The following is a 15,893-nucleotide window of genomic DNA, read 5'->3' on the forward strand; positions in this document are numbered from 1 at the left end:
ATGCCAAAATTATGTCAAAAGCAAAAAAATGCCAACAATTATACACTAAGCTTAAAAGAGGGTTTTCATGTGCTGCAGATAACCTCTTTGCATTCTCACTGTAAGCAAAGTCTGTTATCAAACGTCAAATGCATAACTTGTAAAATTATAAATACTAAATCAAATACTTTTTTCTATTTTTTTGTTGTTACTCTGAGGTGACATTTGAGAACAAAATGATCAATAAAAACTGTCACAATAAATAAATATGTCTTTTACGTCTTTCCCCGTTAAGAAATGTAAACATGACTCAGAATATCTGCAGTGCACGATTTAAAAAAAGAATTTGTTAAAGAAAATTCATACACCTTGTATGTCTTTGTACATTGTTTATAGATTTATTAGTATATAGTACCTTTTACAGTCCCAAGGAGTCCAGAGGAGTATTTGGAGTATTTCATGTGCATCTTGCTCATGCTGGATTAAACCTTAAACCAGTGTAAGTGTTTACACTGAGTCAACTTTCACTTGGTTATTGTTTGACATTAAAGCAGATGGCTTGCTTTTCATCCTGTCTACAGCATCATTGGAGCTGTCTGGGTAGAACATCCTAGCAGTGCAAAATGAGATGATTATTTTTTTGTACTCTTGTCTAAAGTTCTGATTGAGCAGTCCATACACAATGGCATTAAGGCAGCTGTTAAAGTAGGCCATGAAATAACTAAATACAAAGAGCCACTCCGGGATGAGAGGCGCCACCCGCTCAGGATTCACAGCAACAGCCAGGCCGATAAAGTTTAGTGGTGCCCAACAGATGGCAAAAAGCACAAACACTACAAACATGGTGATAAAATTCCTCACTGTATGTGGTGTAAGCTTGGGTCGGAACTCGGGTTTGACACGTCTTCGTACCTGGATGACCAGTATCCAGATCCTCATGTAGCAATAGGTGACAACCAATATGGGAAGGATGAAGTGGAAGAAGACCACTGCAATAGTATAGGCCGAACTGGCAGACTGTGCGAACGTGCATGAGTACACCCGGGGGTCATACTGCAGTGAGCCCACAAAGAAGTTCGGCACTATAGCGACAACGGTTAGGATCCATATCAGGATGACGTAGCACAGGGAGTTTTTGTCACTGTAGAGCTTGTCATACTTGAGGCTGTGACAAATGTAACAGTACCGGTTTAAAGCAATTCCAGTGATATTAAATATGGACCCAATGACACTTAGTCCCATCAGAAAGCCACTGATTTGGCAATGTACAAAGCCCAGGTTCCATCCATTGTTGAAAATAGACATCAGCACCAGTGGGTAGGGATAAACTGCCACGACTAGGTCTGCTACTGCCAGGCTCACCACAAATATGTTCCCTGCAACACAAATAGAGCATATTTTCAGGCCTGATTTGTCACTGAGATAAGAAAGAGAAATGTCGGTAAATAAGTTAAATGATTTTGACTACGCTGAACAGTGAAACAGAATACAGTATGTTTAATATTTATACAGACTTACACTTACATTCTTTCAAAGTTTTTGCTCAACGATACAAAACACCTTATTACATAAAAGAAGAGAATGGCTTAAAAAGAGATCTGAATACAAACCCGATATCTGAATGTTTTACTGAATAAATGAGTGATTAATTATAGTTTCATTACTTTACCTTGTAGTAATTAAGAAAATTGTAAAGATTGTGCAAATACAAAATAGCCAAAATATAAAAGAGAGAAAAAAAAACAAGAGGTGAAGAAGTTAAATGAAAAATATTATATAATGAAAAGTATGAGTCACAAAATCTAGTAAAAAAAAAAGACTGCCTTATACCTTTCAAAACTCAAGGTTAAGACTTGTTATAGATGTCTATTTCATCAATGATGCCAATGTATTTTAATAGAATGACCTTTACCACTTTTTAATTAAGTCATACCTTTCCTAAGTCTGTCAGCTGCTTTCTCTATTAAAAGCATTTGGGTTGCACATGCTTTTGTCGTGTGATGTTTTGTTCTCCTTTGAGGAACGTACTGAACTTTGGGGCCTGTCTCAGGAGAGAGTTGTGAAATGATTCATTTAGAAACATTGCAGTGCTCGTTCGGTTTTTCGCCCTCACAGCACTTTAGATGTATTCAACTATTTTAACTCATTTTATATCCATTGAAAAGATTTATTTTGCAGTTAGTTAGCGTGAGAAGCTTGTAGCATGACCTGAGCAATAGTGACATGGAACCCTTTCTCCCATCTGTCTTCCCTCATTAGCACTAAGCCTGCGTGACTCTGTCCTCTGCGTGCGGCATCTTATTGCCGGGAGGCACAGGGGGAATACAAGCTTTCAAGTATTTCAAAATATCATTCATGCTATTTTCACTAGTTCAAGGCACTGTGCAGCTTTCTTTGTATAAGAAGAAAAATATTTTTATATTCCGAGGTTTAGAATATTGAGCTGTGGGGGTTTAAACGTTGATTGAGCTAAAGCTTGTTGATAGATAGAAAAAATAAACCCGAGCAGATCAGATGACATGATTCCTTGTATGGTAAGTAAATGGCTTCAAGACTTTGTGGATTTAGATTGATGCTAGAAACATTCATTAGAGCAGAAGAAAAAAAAACTGATGTGGGCTGATGTGCCAGAAGGATGAACCAAAAGGTCTTCAGTGTTGCCCTGGAGCCTTTCTGTGGACATCATCCTCAGCTTGAGAAGGAGTGTCTGAGCACAAATACTGTCTGTTACTTGACAATGAACCATTTAAAAAGAATAGTCTTTGCAGTATAAATACAGGAAAACCTAGACCCTAGCCTTGAGTATCTGCAAACTGCGGCTGGGACTGTTTGTATCCACGCAGGCACCATCTGATTTTATTTCCCTTTAAAACATTTTCAGCTAAGCTGCATTGGGAAAAGTCTGTACAGATGTCAACTGGAGTTTCCGAAATTGGTAAAATTATGCTACTTTTCCGCTTTGTTAAAAGTGAAAGTTCAGACTTTTCAGTAAAACACAGATCAACCTTCAATATACTGAATATCATGTTGTTTCGGCATAACTGGGATGCCAAGGAAAGCAACATATCTTAATATATAAATCTAAGTAATTAAAGTTAAATGTGGTTACTCCATAATTCTCACTAATACAACTTAGTCACCTAACACTAGTAACTATTACTTTAATCTTTTAGACTCAAGTACAGCACTCAGCAACTGTGTAATAATGGTACCAGTATATTGTTGGCACCAGTGCTAAATGCTAAACGTGTCAGTTGAAACATATTGTAAGTCATAACTTATAGAACTTTCTCTCCTTTAGAGAAATTGTCTTTCATCAGGCCTGTGAGTTTAATCAATTACAAATTCAGAATGTTTTAATGTTTTTTTCCCGTCATTCTGAGTAAGTTCAAAAACTCTATGGCCAAAAGTATGTGGACAGCTGATCCTCACACCTTCCCATAAATTTACAAGCATTCACTTGATACGAATGTCTTGTACTGCTATATCATTACAGATTTCACTTCACTAGAATTAAGAGGACCATCTCACAAAGACATGATTTGACAAGGTTGGTGAGAGGAAGAACTCAGTGGCCTGCACAGTGTCTTGAGCTCAACCCTACTGAACACCTATGAGATGAATTGGGATGACGGTTGTTCACATGCCATCAGTGTCTGACCTCTTGCTCTCTTGTGGCTGAATGGGCAAATCTCATGGACTCTACAATACCTCTGAATGTGTGCTGGACTATCTTGCACCAAGATTTTTGCAGCAGATCCTTTAAGTCCTGTATGGGCAGAGGTAGCTCAGTGGTTAAGGTGTTGGACCACTGCTCGGAAGTTTGTGAGTTTGAGGTCCTTAATCCTCAACTGGTCAGCTTTATAAATGAGATAACTGTAAGTCGCCCGGGATAAGGATGACTGCCAAATACTGTAAATGTAGATGTTGCATAGCCTCAGACCTGTCAGAGTGAATATGCTGACCACTATCCACAGCCAGAAGCACATACAGTGAGCATCAAAATTGAATCAATGGAAGAAGGTGACCTGATCTGATGAATTATGTTTTTCTTTAACATCACTTTGACAGCCAGGTGCATGTGTGTCACGTACCTGAGAAACACTATGGGTACAAGGCAAGCCAAAATTATAAGTGTGAAATGTTTCTCTACTTGGGGTTAAAAGACAAAGTTAGAATGGTGATAACACAGGGTTAAGCACAGTGTGAAAATCCCTTTACAGTTGGCAGGATATTTATACTATACACTAATCTACTCTTCTAATAGCAATAACCCAATAAGTATGAATAATACACATACATCCTAATGAGTTTCTATCCTTCTGGATACAACAAGCTCTATATGTTAACGCCTTGACTCTATAATATATCTCTATAACAATATCTAGACACTGGACTACACTCTGAAAGTAGTCACAGAATGCATGACAATGAAAAAGGCATTGATTAATTCATCACGTTCATGATAAAACTTTCAGTGCTAGAATGTCACTAGTAAATTATAAATTCTCTTATATCATGCCGAGCAGATGCTTATCTAAAGCCAGGATTACATTATACAGCCTAAAAGAATTCTTTGGTCAGGAGTTGATAACTGAAATCTTAGGACACACAATGTGATGCTCACCAGCTGCTACTGTCATAAAAAACAGCTGAAGATATATGGCAAGATGCACAATTTCGCTGCACAACTGCAACAATGCTCACCTAAAACCAATTTAAGGACAACATACAGTACAGATCACATGAAATTAAAGGAGCAGCTACAAATTTAGTACAGTGTGCAATGTTTTTGTTTTTGAGCTGTTATCTGTGTACATAGTATTTGAGTGTCCTTCTGTTTTGATGATGAAATGATGAAGCAGGTGAAGTTGGACAGCTGCTGATCTGATCATTCAATAATATTCTGTTTCACTATAGCATGTATCTATCCAAAAGTCCTGACTTTATATATCTGTTAGCAGACTCACTGTTTTAATTGCTGTTTGTTACCTAAACTGATCTCTGCAGGAAGACGCTAAGGCAAGGGAAGAAATACCAAATAACAAATAAAATACCAAATAACAAATAAAACCTTTCTACATTGTTTTGAAAAAAATACATTTATGCTTTATTCATATAGAGATTTCAAAGAATGTTTTTAGAAGAAAAATCTAGTTGTGATAAAATCCAGATTTTTTTTGTTTGTTTTTAGCTGTTTTCTAGAATTGACATTTTTGATTTAATATATATATAAATAACTGATCTAATTTGATTTGATCATATGGCGTTTCATATGTGGCGATCATGCCCACGCAATAACCAACAAAATTAAACTCCCTCTTTTTTCAGAAATTAAGACCTTTTTCAGGAAGGAGAGGTGATATTTAATTTTTTTGTGAAATTTCATAGAAACAGGTTTAAAGATAGCTTCACCAAAAAGGTGATAGGAGGAAGATATTTTGTACGTCTATGTACTTTATAAGCCATCAATTCAACTCTTGTCTTTTCTGGCATTACAAATGTCAGGTAAATTTAAACCAGCCTCTAGAAGATGCACCATATTAGCTCTAGTCTTTTATCCAGAAGTTGCTATACAAGATGTTAATAAGCAGCACCATAACAAAACGTCTCCGTGCACAAAACCACAATGTACGAATTGACAAAATTCAGCAAGATTTTTTTTTCCTTCTAACTATAAAAGAATGCCAAAGGCAAGCCACAGGGTAAGATAAGAAGGAATGAGGATAGAAACATGAACCATATTTTCTTTTTATAATTTAATACAGCATGAACTCACAGCATCAACCATTGTGCTTTTTATACAATGGATTATTTGCGGTCACAAATACCTGCAATAACTGTCTCGATAACAATAAGTAATCAGCGTCATTTTAAATAAATTCTGCACAAAGGAACATTCTGACTCTTATCCCAACTATGTAAAGACCACTAAAGAAAGTTTTCCTTTTATAATACAGACATAATACATAATGTGCTGCAAAGAGTTCCCCTTGAATGACCAGTGAGCTTCACTTAATAAAACTGCCTCGGGCTTTCAACCCATGTCAGGGCCAGTAAGTGAGAATAAAACGGAGAGAGAACAAGAGTAAGAGAAATTCGGTGTGTCAGAGTTTCAAAAATAACTACAGAAGCAAATTTTCTTGGAAAGAAAAGTACTTCGTCCAAGACAGCATACGTTCCACAATCTGCCTACACACAAAGCCGTCGACGGTGATGAACATCATATTTAACTGCTCATGAGTTGTATTGGCTGTAGGGTGCTGCAGGGAATGCTGAGTGTGTTTAAATCAGTGCTACAGGCCAGGAGGGAGTAGATGCTCTGAATAATCCAAACAGACAGTGATGTCACAGGGGATTGAGTCTTTCTGGTTGAATTAGTATATCGGTGTCGAGGGAGAGAGAAAACTGCTGTGTTCCACAACTGAAGAAAAATGCACTGTAAATAATTTGTGTATGTATGTTTTGGAACTTTCAGTGTGTACAAGTGTGTGTCTGTGTTGTGAATGTATTTTATGGTCTGAGTTTAAAATTCTTTGCAACGTCCATGCCAAATTCCCAGTGGGTCAGACAACTATACATTAGGCCATGGGACATTTCCTCACTAGGGGGAAGCATAATGAAGTACATAGTAGGAGGGTAATAGAACAATTAGTGGGTTAACCGTGACCCACTAATCAAAGTAGGCATTGCACTGTACCCAGTGGGAGGTCACACGGCAGAACACATTCCAACAAGCTTCCTTTTGTGCAGTTACACTAACACAGAAATGCAAATAATTCTGTTCAAATGGTAATTTATGGCCAGACATAAACAATGCTAGATGGTAAACAATACACTAATGTATTAATGCAGTCATTCATGCATTAAATACATTTTTAATGGCGTCAGAGAACGATTCCACTCTGATCCTCTCACAATATCACTTACTACACATACACACACTCAGAAATTATGGCCAAAATTTTATTTACATATTCTGCGTTCTGTAGGTTTTACTTTTGTGCTCCTAAATTTTACATTAGAGCAGCAGAATACGGCTTCCTCTCTACTGGCAGATGATAGTGGCATATGGGACAGTATGTCACTGGTGATAAGCACTCTGTCCACTTGTGGGAAAGTAACTGGCTATTTTAGTTCTGTTTGATATTGAGCCAATTACCTGAAGCCTCTAAGCTGTGGGGTGTGACTCCCAAAAAATACAATGAAATGATAGGAAATGTGATAATAAAAACATCCTGGCATAAATGAAAGCAGCACAAGGCAGTTGATTCCTAGTGTTTCCTTCACATTTTTTTAAAATAATGCAATTGTTTAAAAAATGTCTGATTATATTTAAGATCTAATTTAAGATTACCTCTTCCATTATTAATGAAAAGACTTTCAATACAGCTTTTTAATGTAATGCTTTAACTACTACTTTTACTAATTGAACAACTAACCTTAACCATGACACCATTCTTGTGCATTCAGGCATGAATATTAACCACCTAAAATACATGTTAGGACATGATTGTTAGTTAATATATTGATTATATATTAAATAAATATACTATATGTAAGACTGACACCAGAAAATCTTATAGAACACTCTTACTGTGTTAATTTCACCCTAATAGGTAAAGAAGCAGTGCCCCAGTCCCTAGACACCCTGAGCACATACTAGTGCTACAGTAGGATGGATTTGAAGAGTAATGAATGGAGAATGACAAAAAACAACGGGTTGAGATGAAATAATCTGCGTTATTATTAGTGCATCTTTAGTTCTCGTACTGTGATGTGGTACCATTTTTAATGTACTTTGAATATAATGTATATGTGCTTTAAAGTATTGTGTATAGTGCATATAAGTGTTTATGTGATTGTTTATCATATCCTGTGTCTGTTAAATTATTGTCTTATCTTTGGTCTTTGGTAAGACATCATTAATATTTAAAGTTGCACTGTCTGAGACCTCTGATCACAGTGACAGCTTCACTGCGTGTGTCTGGAGTAATAATTGTAGTACAATCAAGCACTTTTACAACAAGATGCCCTTCTTGTGTAAAAAAGCAATGTAATGAATGTACGTAGTTCAAATGCATGTCCACCTGAATGAAATATACAGGTTAAGATGAGCACAGTTTTTCTTCATATTATACTTACTTTTGGAAAGATTTGTGTTGATGGGGTACATTAAGTTTCACTCATGTGAATGCAACACAAATAGTCGTTTTATAAAAAGAATTCCTGCTTCTTTTCTGTTCATCCAATCCTTTAGTCAAATAACAACTAAATTGATGTATTAAAAATGACCAAAAACATTTTACTGTAAATAAAGTACATAAAAAACGTACTTTATGCAATATTTGTATATCTGTTGTATTTTTGTAAAATAAATAAAATATATGCGAATTATGAATTGAATTATGTATGCACGTGCAGAAATGTGGTGCACGTGCAGAAATGTGGTGGTCTGAGTAAGCATCCTTGAGGCTTACCTGCGTTTCTGAGCTTCTTATTCCGGTACACGGAGAAAATAACCAGCAGGTTGCCTAGTATGTCGACCACGATGGTGAAGATGAGAACACTCCCCAGAGTGCTGGAAAGCCAAGGAGGACGGCTGAGTGTGAGCTCCTGAGGAGGCAGCGAGGAAATGTTCGCTAATGTGCTGCCATTTGTGCTCATTTTAAATCTCACTTTTCAGTCCTCAGCATCATTCACAGGTGTTGGCGGCATTGCAAAACTTTTCGAGTAGTCTGTAGTTTGGGTTGCATAAAAACAGTGGGAATTAAAAGCCTCTTGTGTCTTGTGCGTCGTTCGCTAGGCAGCACGTGCGCACGCACTTTTATAGCTTTGGAGCGAATTCACATTTGATAATTCAGTCGGTGAGTTCAATTCTCTCTTAATGCCGTGACTCGTCAATGTGTAGAAACGCTGCCCCGCCGTGGAAGAGAACAGAACACTCACTCTCACTCACTCACTCATTTTCTACCGCTTATCCGAACTACCTCGGGTCACGGGGAGCCTGTGCCTATCTCAGGCATCATCGGGCATCAAGGCAGGATACACCCTGGACGGAGTGCCAACCCATCACAGGGCACACACACACTCTCATTGACAACAGAACATTCATCTTCATTTTTTTCCTGACGCACGCGCTCATTCACGTTTGTTCACAAGTAAGGGTCATTCACCTGTGCACGCGCTCTTTCACGTTTATTCACAGGTAAAGGTCATTCACCTGTGCACGCGCTCTTTCACGTTTATTCACAGGTAAGGGTCATTCACCTGTGCACGCGCTCATTCACGTTTGTTCACAAGTAAGGGTCATTCATTTGTGCACGCGCTCATTCACGTTTGTTTACAAGTAAGGGTCATTGACCTGTGAACGCGCTCATTCACGTTTGTTTACAAGTAAGGGTCATTGACCTGTGAACGCGCTCATTCACGTTTGTTTACAAGTAAGGTCATTCACCTGTGCACGCGCTCATTCACGTTTGTCCACAAGTAAGGGCCATTCACCTGTGCACGCGCTCATTCACGTTTGTTCACAGGTAAGGGTCATTCACCTGTGCACGCGCTCATTCACGTTAAGGGTCATTCACCTGTGCAATCATTGTTTTTGTTCCCATTCATGATATATTTCATGCAAATTGAAATTCATTCACATAGTCAAACCAGAATGGCCTTGTAATGTTGGTAATGTTGGCCATCAGGTAACAAGCATTAAACACTACTTACCATGAAACGTGTTATCATCATGTATTTTCCATCACAAGTGGTAAAATCATATACTATATCCAAAGCATAAGGATAGTATGATCAGGAGTAGAAAATACTTGAGTATGTACTTTGTTATCACACTTAACTATTGTTTGATGGGATTTAAACGTCACAGTACTCAGTAAACCCCTAAATATCTAATCTAGTTCATTATAAGTTTATTTTCACTGCACATTTCTAATTCTGTCTCTGAGAATCCTGGAATTTCATACATATTTGCATTGTATTTTAAAGAATCCAGTTAAATGACTAAATGCAGCTAAAATATTTTTCTTTTCCATTTAAATGAGCAACTTTTGGCTGGATATTAGTAAATTTCAGTTTAAATATAATTTCTCAGCAGCTTTTCTTGCCCTGCTGTTAATGCAACTAATGATATACAATAATTTGTACCTCATATGAAAGGTAAACACTGAATATTTGTTATATTCAGTGTTTATATTGTTTATATTTATGTTTAATATGTTTAATATATCGTTGTCCCACATTAACTAAACATTAGATAACAAGTACATTAAAACCCATTTCTGTAATTTCTACAATATATATATATATATATATATATATATATATATATATATATATATATATATATATATATATATATATATATATGAGTTCATAGTTATATATATATGTATATATATATATATATATATATATATATATATATATATATATATATATATATATATATATATATATATATGTATATATAATGAGTTCATAGTTACCAGTTCATAGTTACTCTAAAGCAATGAAACAATCTGTCAAGGACTGTAGAGGAGGCACATGCAAGCACAGATCTTTTAATTAAATAATACACAGACAGATAACCAAAGACAGTGAGAAACTGTGAAAATCACCAAATCACTTAACATTTAGTTTAGTTATGTATAGCCTGAGTTTAAATGTAAATCTGGAGCATTTAAGGGCATCTGAACACGAAGATACAGCCTATCTGAATCGCAACAGATTAATGAGGTAGAGCTCAGGGAGACAATACAATTAAGAAAAATTCAATATATTTTTGCATCAGATAATTAATCAAGAATGCAGCATTTAAACAGTTCTTGTCACTAAGGCTGACCCTGCTAAAAGCACATGTTAATATTGGATTTCAGTACATTGTACTTATTTACCAATACCTGCAAGGGACAGACTAGAAAATAAAGTGTCTCATTAGCACTATGTTTAATGTCAAATAAATTATTATTATTATTATTAAAGAATTTAATCGGTGGATATTTAAACCTTTCCAAAAATATATTACGGTCAAATTTTAAGTAATGCTACAAAAGCTATTTTATATGCTTTGTTAACCCAGAAGCAGAGACAATACTTTTAATTCTTTTTGGCATTTGGATGAATATGAGCATGCATGAACTATATACTTTAAGTCATGAATCATAATAAATCTGTATTGGAACAGACAGATTTCAAGTTAATTACAATGCCTCAGGAGCCACTGAAAGGGGTCACTCTGGTTGTGGTGAAAAGCCACAAAGACACTGATCTACATTAGCTTGGAGAGTGTCCCAGAGTTAAGGAAATTGCTAAGGCAAATTCCTCAGACTCGAGTAGAACAGGAAAATCGAAAAGCAACAGTTTATGGAGCAGACATTTCATTTCCCAGGACACAAAATTGGATAAGCAGATGTATGACGGTCGTCACGCAGTGGGGACTTAGCTACTAAAGGAGGACTGAATTATCTGGAAAAATAGATGGAACTTGTCTTGCATGGATAAAAAGAGAGGACAAGAAGTAGCAGGTTACAAAAGGCTATGCTAATTGAGCCCTACAGACTCCTTTTTCCAATTTCTCTATTTAATGAAGAAGGAAAATATATGGATATATTAAATCACTGACTTATGGCTAAAGCAGAGATAAGAGGCCACTGACACTAAGATAGGAAGGAAATATAATGAGATAGCATAGAAGTGTCAAATATTTCTTGAAAGACTAAGTATATTAAATTGCAGGTGATGTTATTAAAAGTTTACAATCACAATGCAGTTTTCATTATTATGGTTCAATATGCTGTAAAAACATAGAATAAATAGAATATAATAGAATAATCTTGGATTTACAAAACTAATTTTATATGTTCCTGAATTTTTAATTCTTCTGATTCTTTTATTCCTTCATGACTGTATTTTCTTAAAGAGACATGCAATTTAATGCCTTCTAGAGGACAGATTTAAGGAGACTTCAAAGGACAAATCGTAGTGCTACACAATGCTATCACCACCAGCTTTCACATTTAATATGTATATAAATATAATATTTATATATATAATATCATTACAATATCATTAATGACAATATCATTACAACTGAACCTTGAATGTTAGGCAGAATGTGGATGTTGTAATATCCATTTCTTCAGATCACATGTACAGTATCTGCCGCATAAGAGGGTGAGAACTACAGGTATCCTGCTGATAATCTCCAATAATCTTCTGCTCCAGTTGTGTTTCACTTGTTCACATTGCTATTTCATGAAAAGCTTTTCTCACTGTACTGTTCAGAGGTTAGCTATGACTGTTCTGTGTTATTCCATCGTGTAAGTAGTCACCTCATATTCTTCCACCATTGGCAGTTATCCCTTCATTGAGCATTACTGACTAGCTGATTAGTGAGTCAATGCAAATGTGTTGGTATCATGGTTGAGTGAGTTTCGGTCATCATACACACAATCTCCATGAGCCTGTACCATATACAAATACTGTTCATGTTCATATCCAGGAAGCCATTCAATGAAATCATGCCCTGCCATCATTCTAACACAAGTATTGGAGGTCCCTAGAGATCTGCCACCCCACTTACACAATCTCTACAATTTTAACATGATCTTTAGAGTACCCCCAGAGATCTTTATCATCCCACAGATCTTCATCATTCCAACATTGGAGTCCCCAGTAGCAGTATGGAGTCATTAGGAGGGATCAGGGATCAGCAGAGGTGTAAGCATTACTGCCTTATTTTGATAACTGCCTTCTAAGCACCCTGACCAGAGTGCAAGGCATTCAAGGCACATGCACAGTCCTCACTCACATTGGAAATACGCATTGCATGCTTCTCATAACCAAGCAGCCTAAATGTATTTATTATGGAGCTGCATAATTTGAGAAGAACTACTTGAGAAAGTGGCGCTTGGAGAATTTATCTGTAATTCTCTACATAGCCACACGGTGTCGCCGGTTCCCGCTGTCTCTAAAATGTTGCGTATGTCTGCGTACTGTATATGTAAAAGCTTCTAAAAATTGGTGCTCTATTTTAAAGATGCACCACGTTTTTAAAATTTAAAAATGTAAATTTCTTTATTAAATTGGATTGGATCCAGTTCAATGATGATCTTTAAGAAATTGAAATGTGATATTTCCAGAATAAACATTGCCCAGAATAAGCTCAAATGGTCCTGAGCTGTAATGCACTAGTTGGCATATCTGAGGCTCTATATGATCTTGGCTGTAGTCTGCAAAGTCACAGTGTGGTAAGTTATTTCATCCTGGAACTTCATCAAAATATACAAAAATATACTAATATACAGGTTGATGTAATCTCACAAGACCTAGGAGTGCATGTACACTTGGAGTTTCATGTAAATATCCAACCAGCCAATTATGCGGCAGCAGTCTAATGCATGAAATCATAATGCTGATATTTATACCAATCATGAGAATGAGGAAAACTAATAGTTATTGTAGATAGATAGATAGATAGATAGATAGATAGATAGATAGATAGATAGATAGATAGATAGATAGATAGATAGATAGATAGATAAACATCTGTATGGCTTTATAATGACTTCTTTTATGTCTTTATGTCTGCTAAGATCTAAGCTAGTTTAAAGTGAATGTAGAATGGTCGTGTTAATTATTAAAGAACAAGTTAATTTTCATTGTGAAGTCTTGACAGTGCCATGAAAAGAAAGGGCAACAAATGAGAACTATTGCTGCAATCACCTCTGGGCCTCTGAGTATCACAGGCCTCAAGAGATTCTTTTAATAGGGAGTGCGGAAAAAAGTTCAAAAGAGAATTTTTTTGTGTTGGATCATGGGCTCATTCATCTGACCACTGGGGACAGTAAGAAGGCAAGAGAGCAATGCTGCAGTACCCTAAAGAACTGTCCCGTCTTTCATGCTTTTATCTCTAAACATTGCACATTCAACACAACATCAGCTTGTGCAACATGAAGAAGTTCTTTTTGCATATCAGATAAATATTCCAAAATCAAATTTCAGGAAGCTTCTAGATGACTGTATTGTAGAGCAGGAAAAGCACCAGCTTCTTAACACTTACATGGTGACTAACAAAAAGGTGCCCTGAACAACAGTCTGCACTAATTACAGTGCTGTAGAAGTGGATCACTTGCCTCCACCTTCAATCTCCCCCCAAGCATCCAGCAAGAACAAATGTTCAAACTACTACTTCTTCTTCTCTCACTCTCATTTTCTACTGCTTATCCGAACTACCTTGGGTCCGCACTACGGACAATTTTCCAGAGATGCCAATCAACCTACCATGCATGTCTTTGGACCGGGGGAGGAAACCGGAGTAGAGTACCCGGAGGAAACCCCCGAGGCACGGGGAGAACATGCAAACTCCACACACACAAGGCGGAGGCGGGAATCGAACCCCCAACCCTGGAGGTGTGAGGCGAACGTGCTAACCACTAAGCCACCGTGCCCTCTTCTTCTTCTTCTTCTTCTTCTTCTTCTTCTTTTTCTTGTTATTATTATTATTATTATTATTATTATTATTATTGTTGTTGTTAATAATAATGAGTTTAAGGGTATCAAAATCATTCGAGTCAGATGAAAATGTTTCTTTCAGCAGATAAGCACTGAACACTGAACCAAGGACTACGGAGGCATACATACAGTAAATGTTGGTTGTTCTGTCATTAAAGTACTTCTGTTTGCACTATTGCTCCCAGGACTCATGAGATAAGGGCTATCAAAGCAGATAATCACAAAAAATGTTTAATTAATGGAGAATCCTCATTTATCTTACCAGCTAGACCAGCTTTATCTCTCTGGTATTTTTTAATCTGTCTTTTTTAATCTCTCTGCACTTCTTCTTCTTCTTCTTCTTCTTCAAAGTGCAGTACTTACACTACTTTGCTAGTAAGGGCTATTCCAATAACTGGCATAATCATGTTTGTGCATTGTCTTCCATCTTTTCCTCTCTTACAGTAATGTCTGCTGGAATATTCAAAATATAATGGACAGACAGCAACTGATCCATCCATCCATCCATCCATCTTCTACCGCTTATCCGGGGCCGGGTCGCGGGGGCAGCAGTCTGAGCAGGGACACCCAGACTTCCCTCTCCCCAGACACTTCCTCCAGCTCCTCCGGGGGAATACCGAGGCGTTCCCAGGCCAGCCGAGAGACATAGTCCCTCCAGCGTGTCCTAGGTCTTCCCCGGGGCCTCCTCCCGGTTGGACATGCCCAGAACACCTCCCCAGGGAGGCGTCCAGGAGGCATCCGGAACAGATGCCCGAGCCACCTCAGCTGACTCCTCTCGATGTGGAGGAGCAGCGGCTCTACTCTGAGCTCCTCCCGAGTGACCGAGCTCCTCACCCTATCTCTAAGGGAGCGCCCAGCCACCCTGCGGAGGAAACTCATTTCGGCCGCCTGTATCCGGGATCTTGTCCTTTCGGTCATGACCCAAAGCTCATGACCATAGGTAAGGGTAGGAACGTAGATCGACTGGTAAATAGAGAGCTTCGCCTTGCGGCTCAGCTCTTTCTTCACCACAACAGACCGGTATATCGACTGCATCACTGCAGAAGATACACCGATCCGCCTGTCGATCTCCCGCTCCATCCTTCCCTCACTCGTGAACAAGACCCCAAGATACTTAAACTCCTCCACTTGAGGCAGGAGCTTTCCACCAACCCGAAGGGGACAAGCCACCCTTTTCCGGCTGAGAACCATGGCCTCGGACTTGGAGGTGCTGATTCTCATCCCTGCCGCTTCACACTCGGCTGCAAACCGTCCCAGTGCACACTGAAGGTCCTGATTTGAAGAAGCCAACAGGACAACATCATCTGCAAAAAGCAGAGACGAAATCCCGTGGTCCCCAAACCGGACTCCCTCCGGCCCCTGACTGCGCCTAGAAATCCTGTCCATAT

At 37.8% G+C, this 15,893-nt stretch overlaps 1 protein-coding gene across 1 annotated transcript; it reads right to left on the reverse strand.

The window, feature by feature from the left end:
- Positions 1-207: 207 nt before the first annotated feature.
- Positions 208-8,765, reverse strand: mtnr1ab (melatonin receptor 1A b). The gene is made up of 2 exons (XM_060885015.1): positions 8,460-8,765; positions 208-1,355 (listed from the first exon to the last, which is right to left on the reverse strand). The coding sequence occupies exons 1-2, from the start codon at positions 8,644-8,646 to the stop codon at positions 487-489; spliced, it is 1,056 nt and encodes a 351-aa protein (XP_060740998.1). The 5' UTR covers positions 8,647-8,765; the 3' UTR covers positions 208-486.
- Positions 8,766-15,893: the final 7,128 nt, after the last annotated feature.

This window comes from Tachysurus vachellii, chromosome 13 (genome assembly GCF_030014155.1).
Source record: "Tachysurus vachellii isolate PV-2020 chromosome 13, HZAU_Pvac_v1, whole genome shotgun sequence".
Lineage (NCBI taxonomy): Eukaryota > Metazoa > Chordata > Actinopteri > Siluriformes > Bagridae > Tachysurus > Tachysurus vachellii.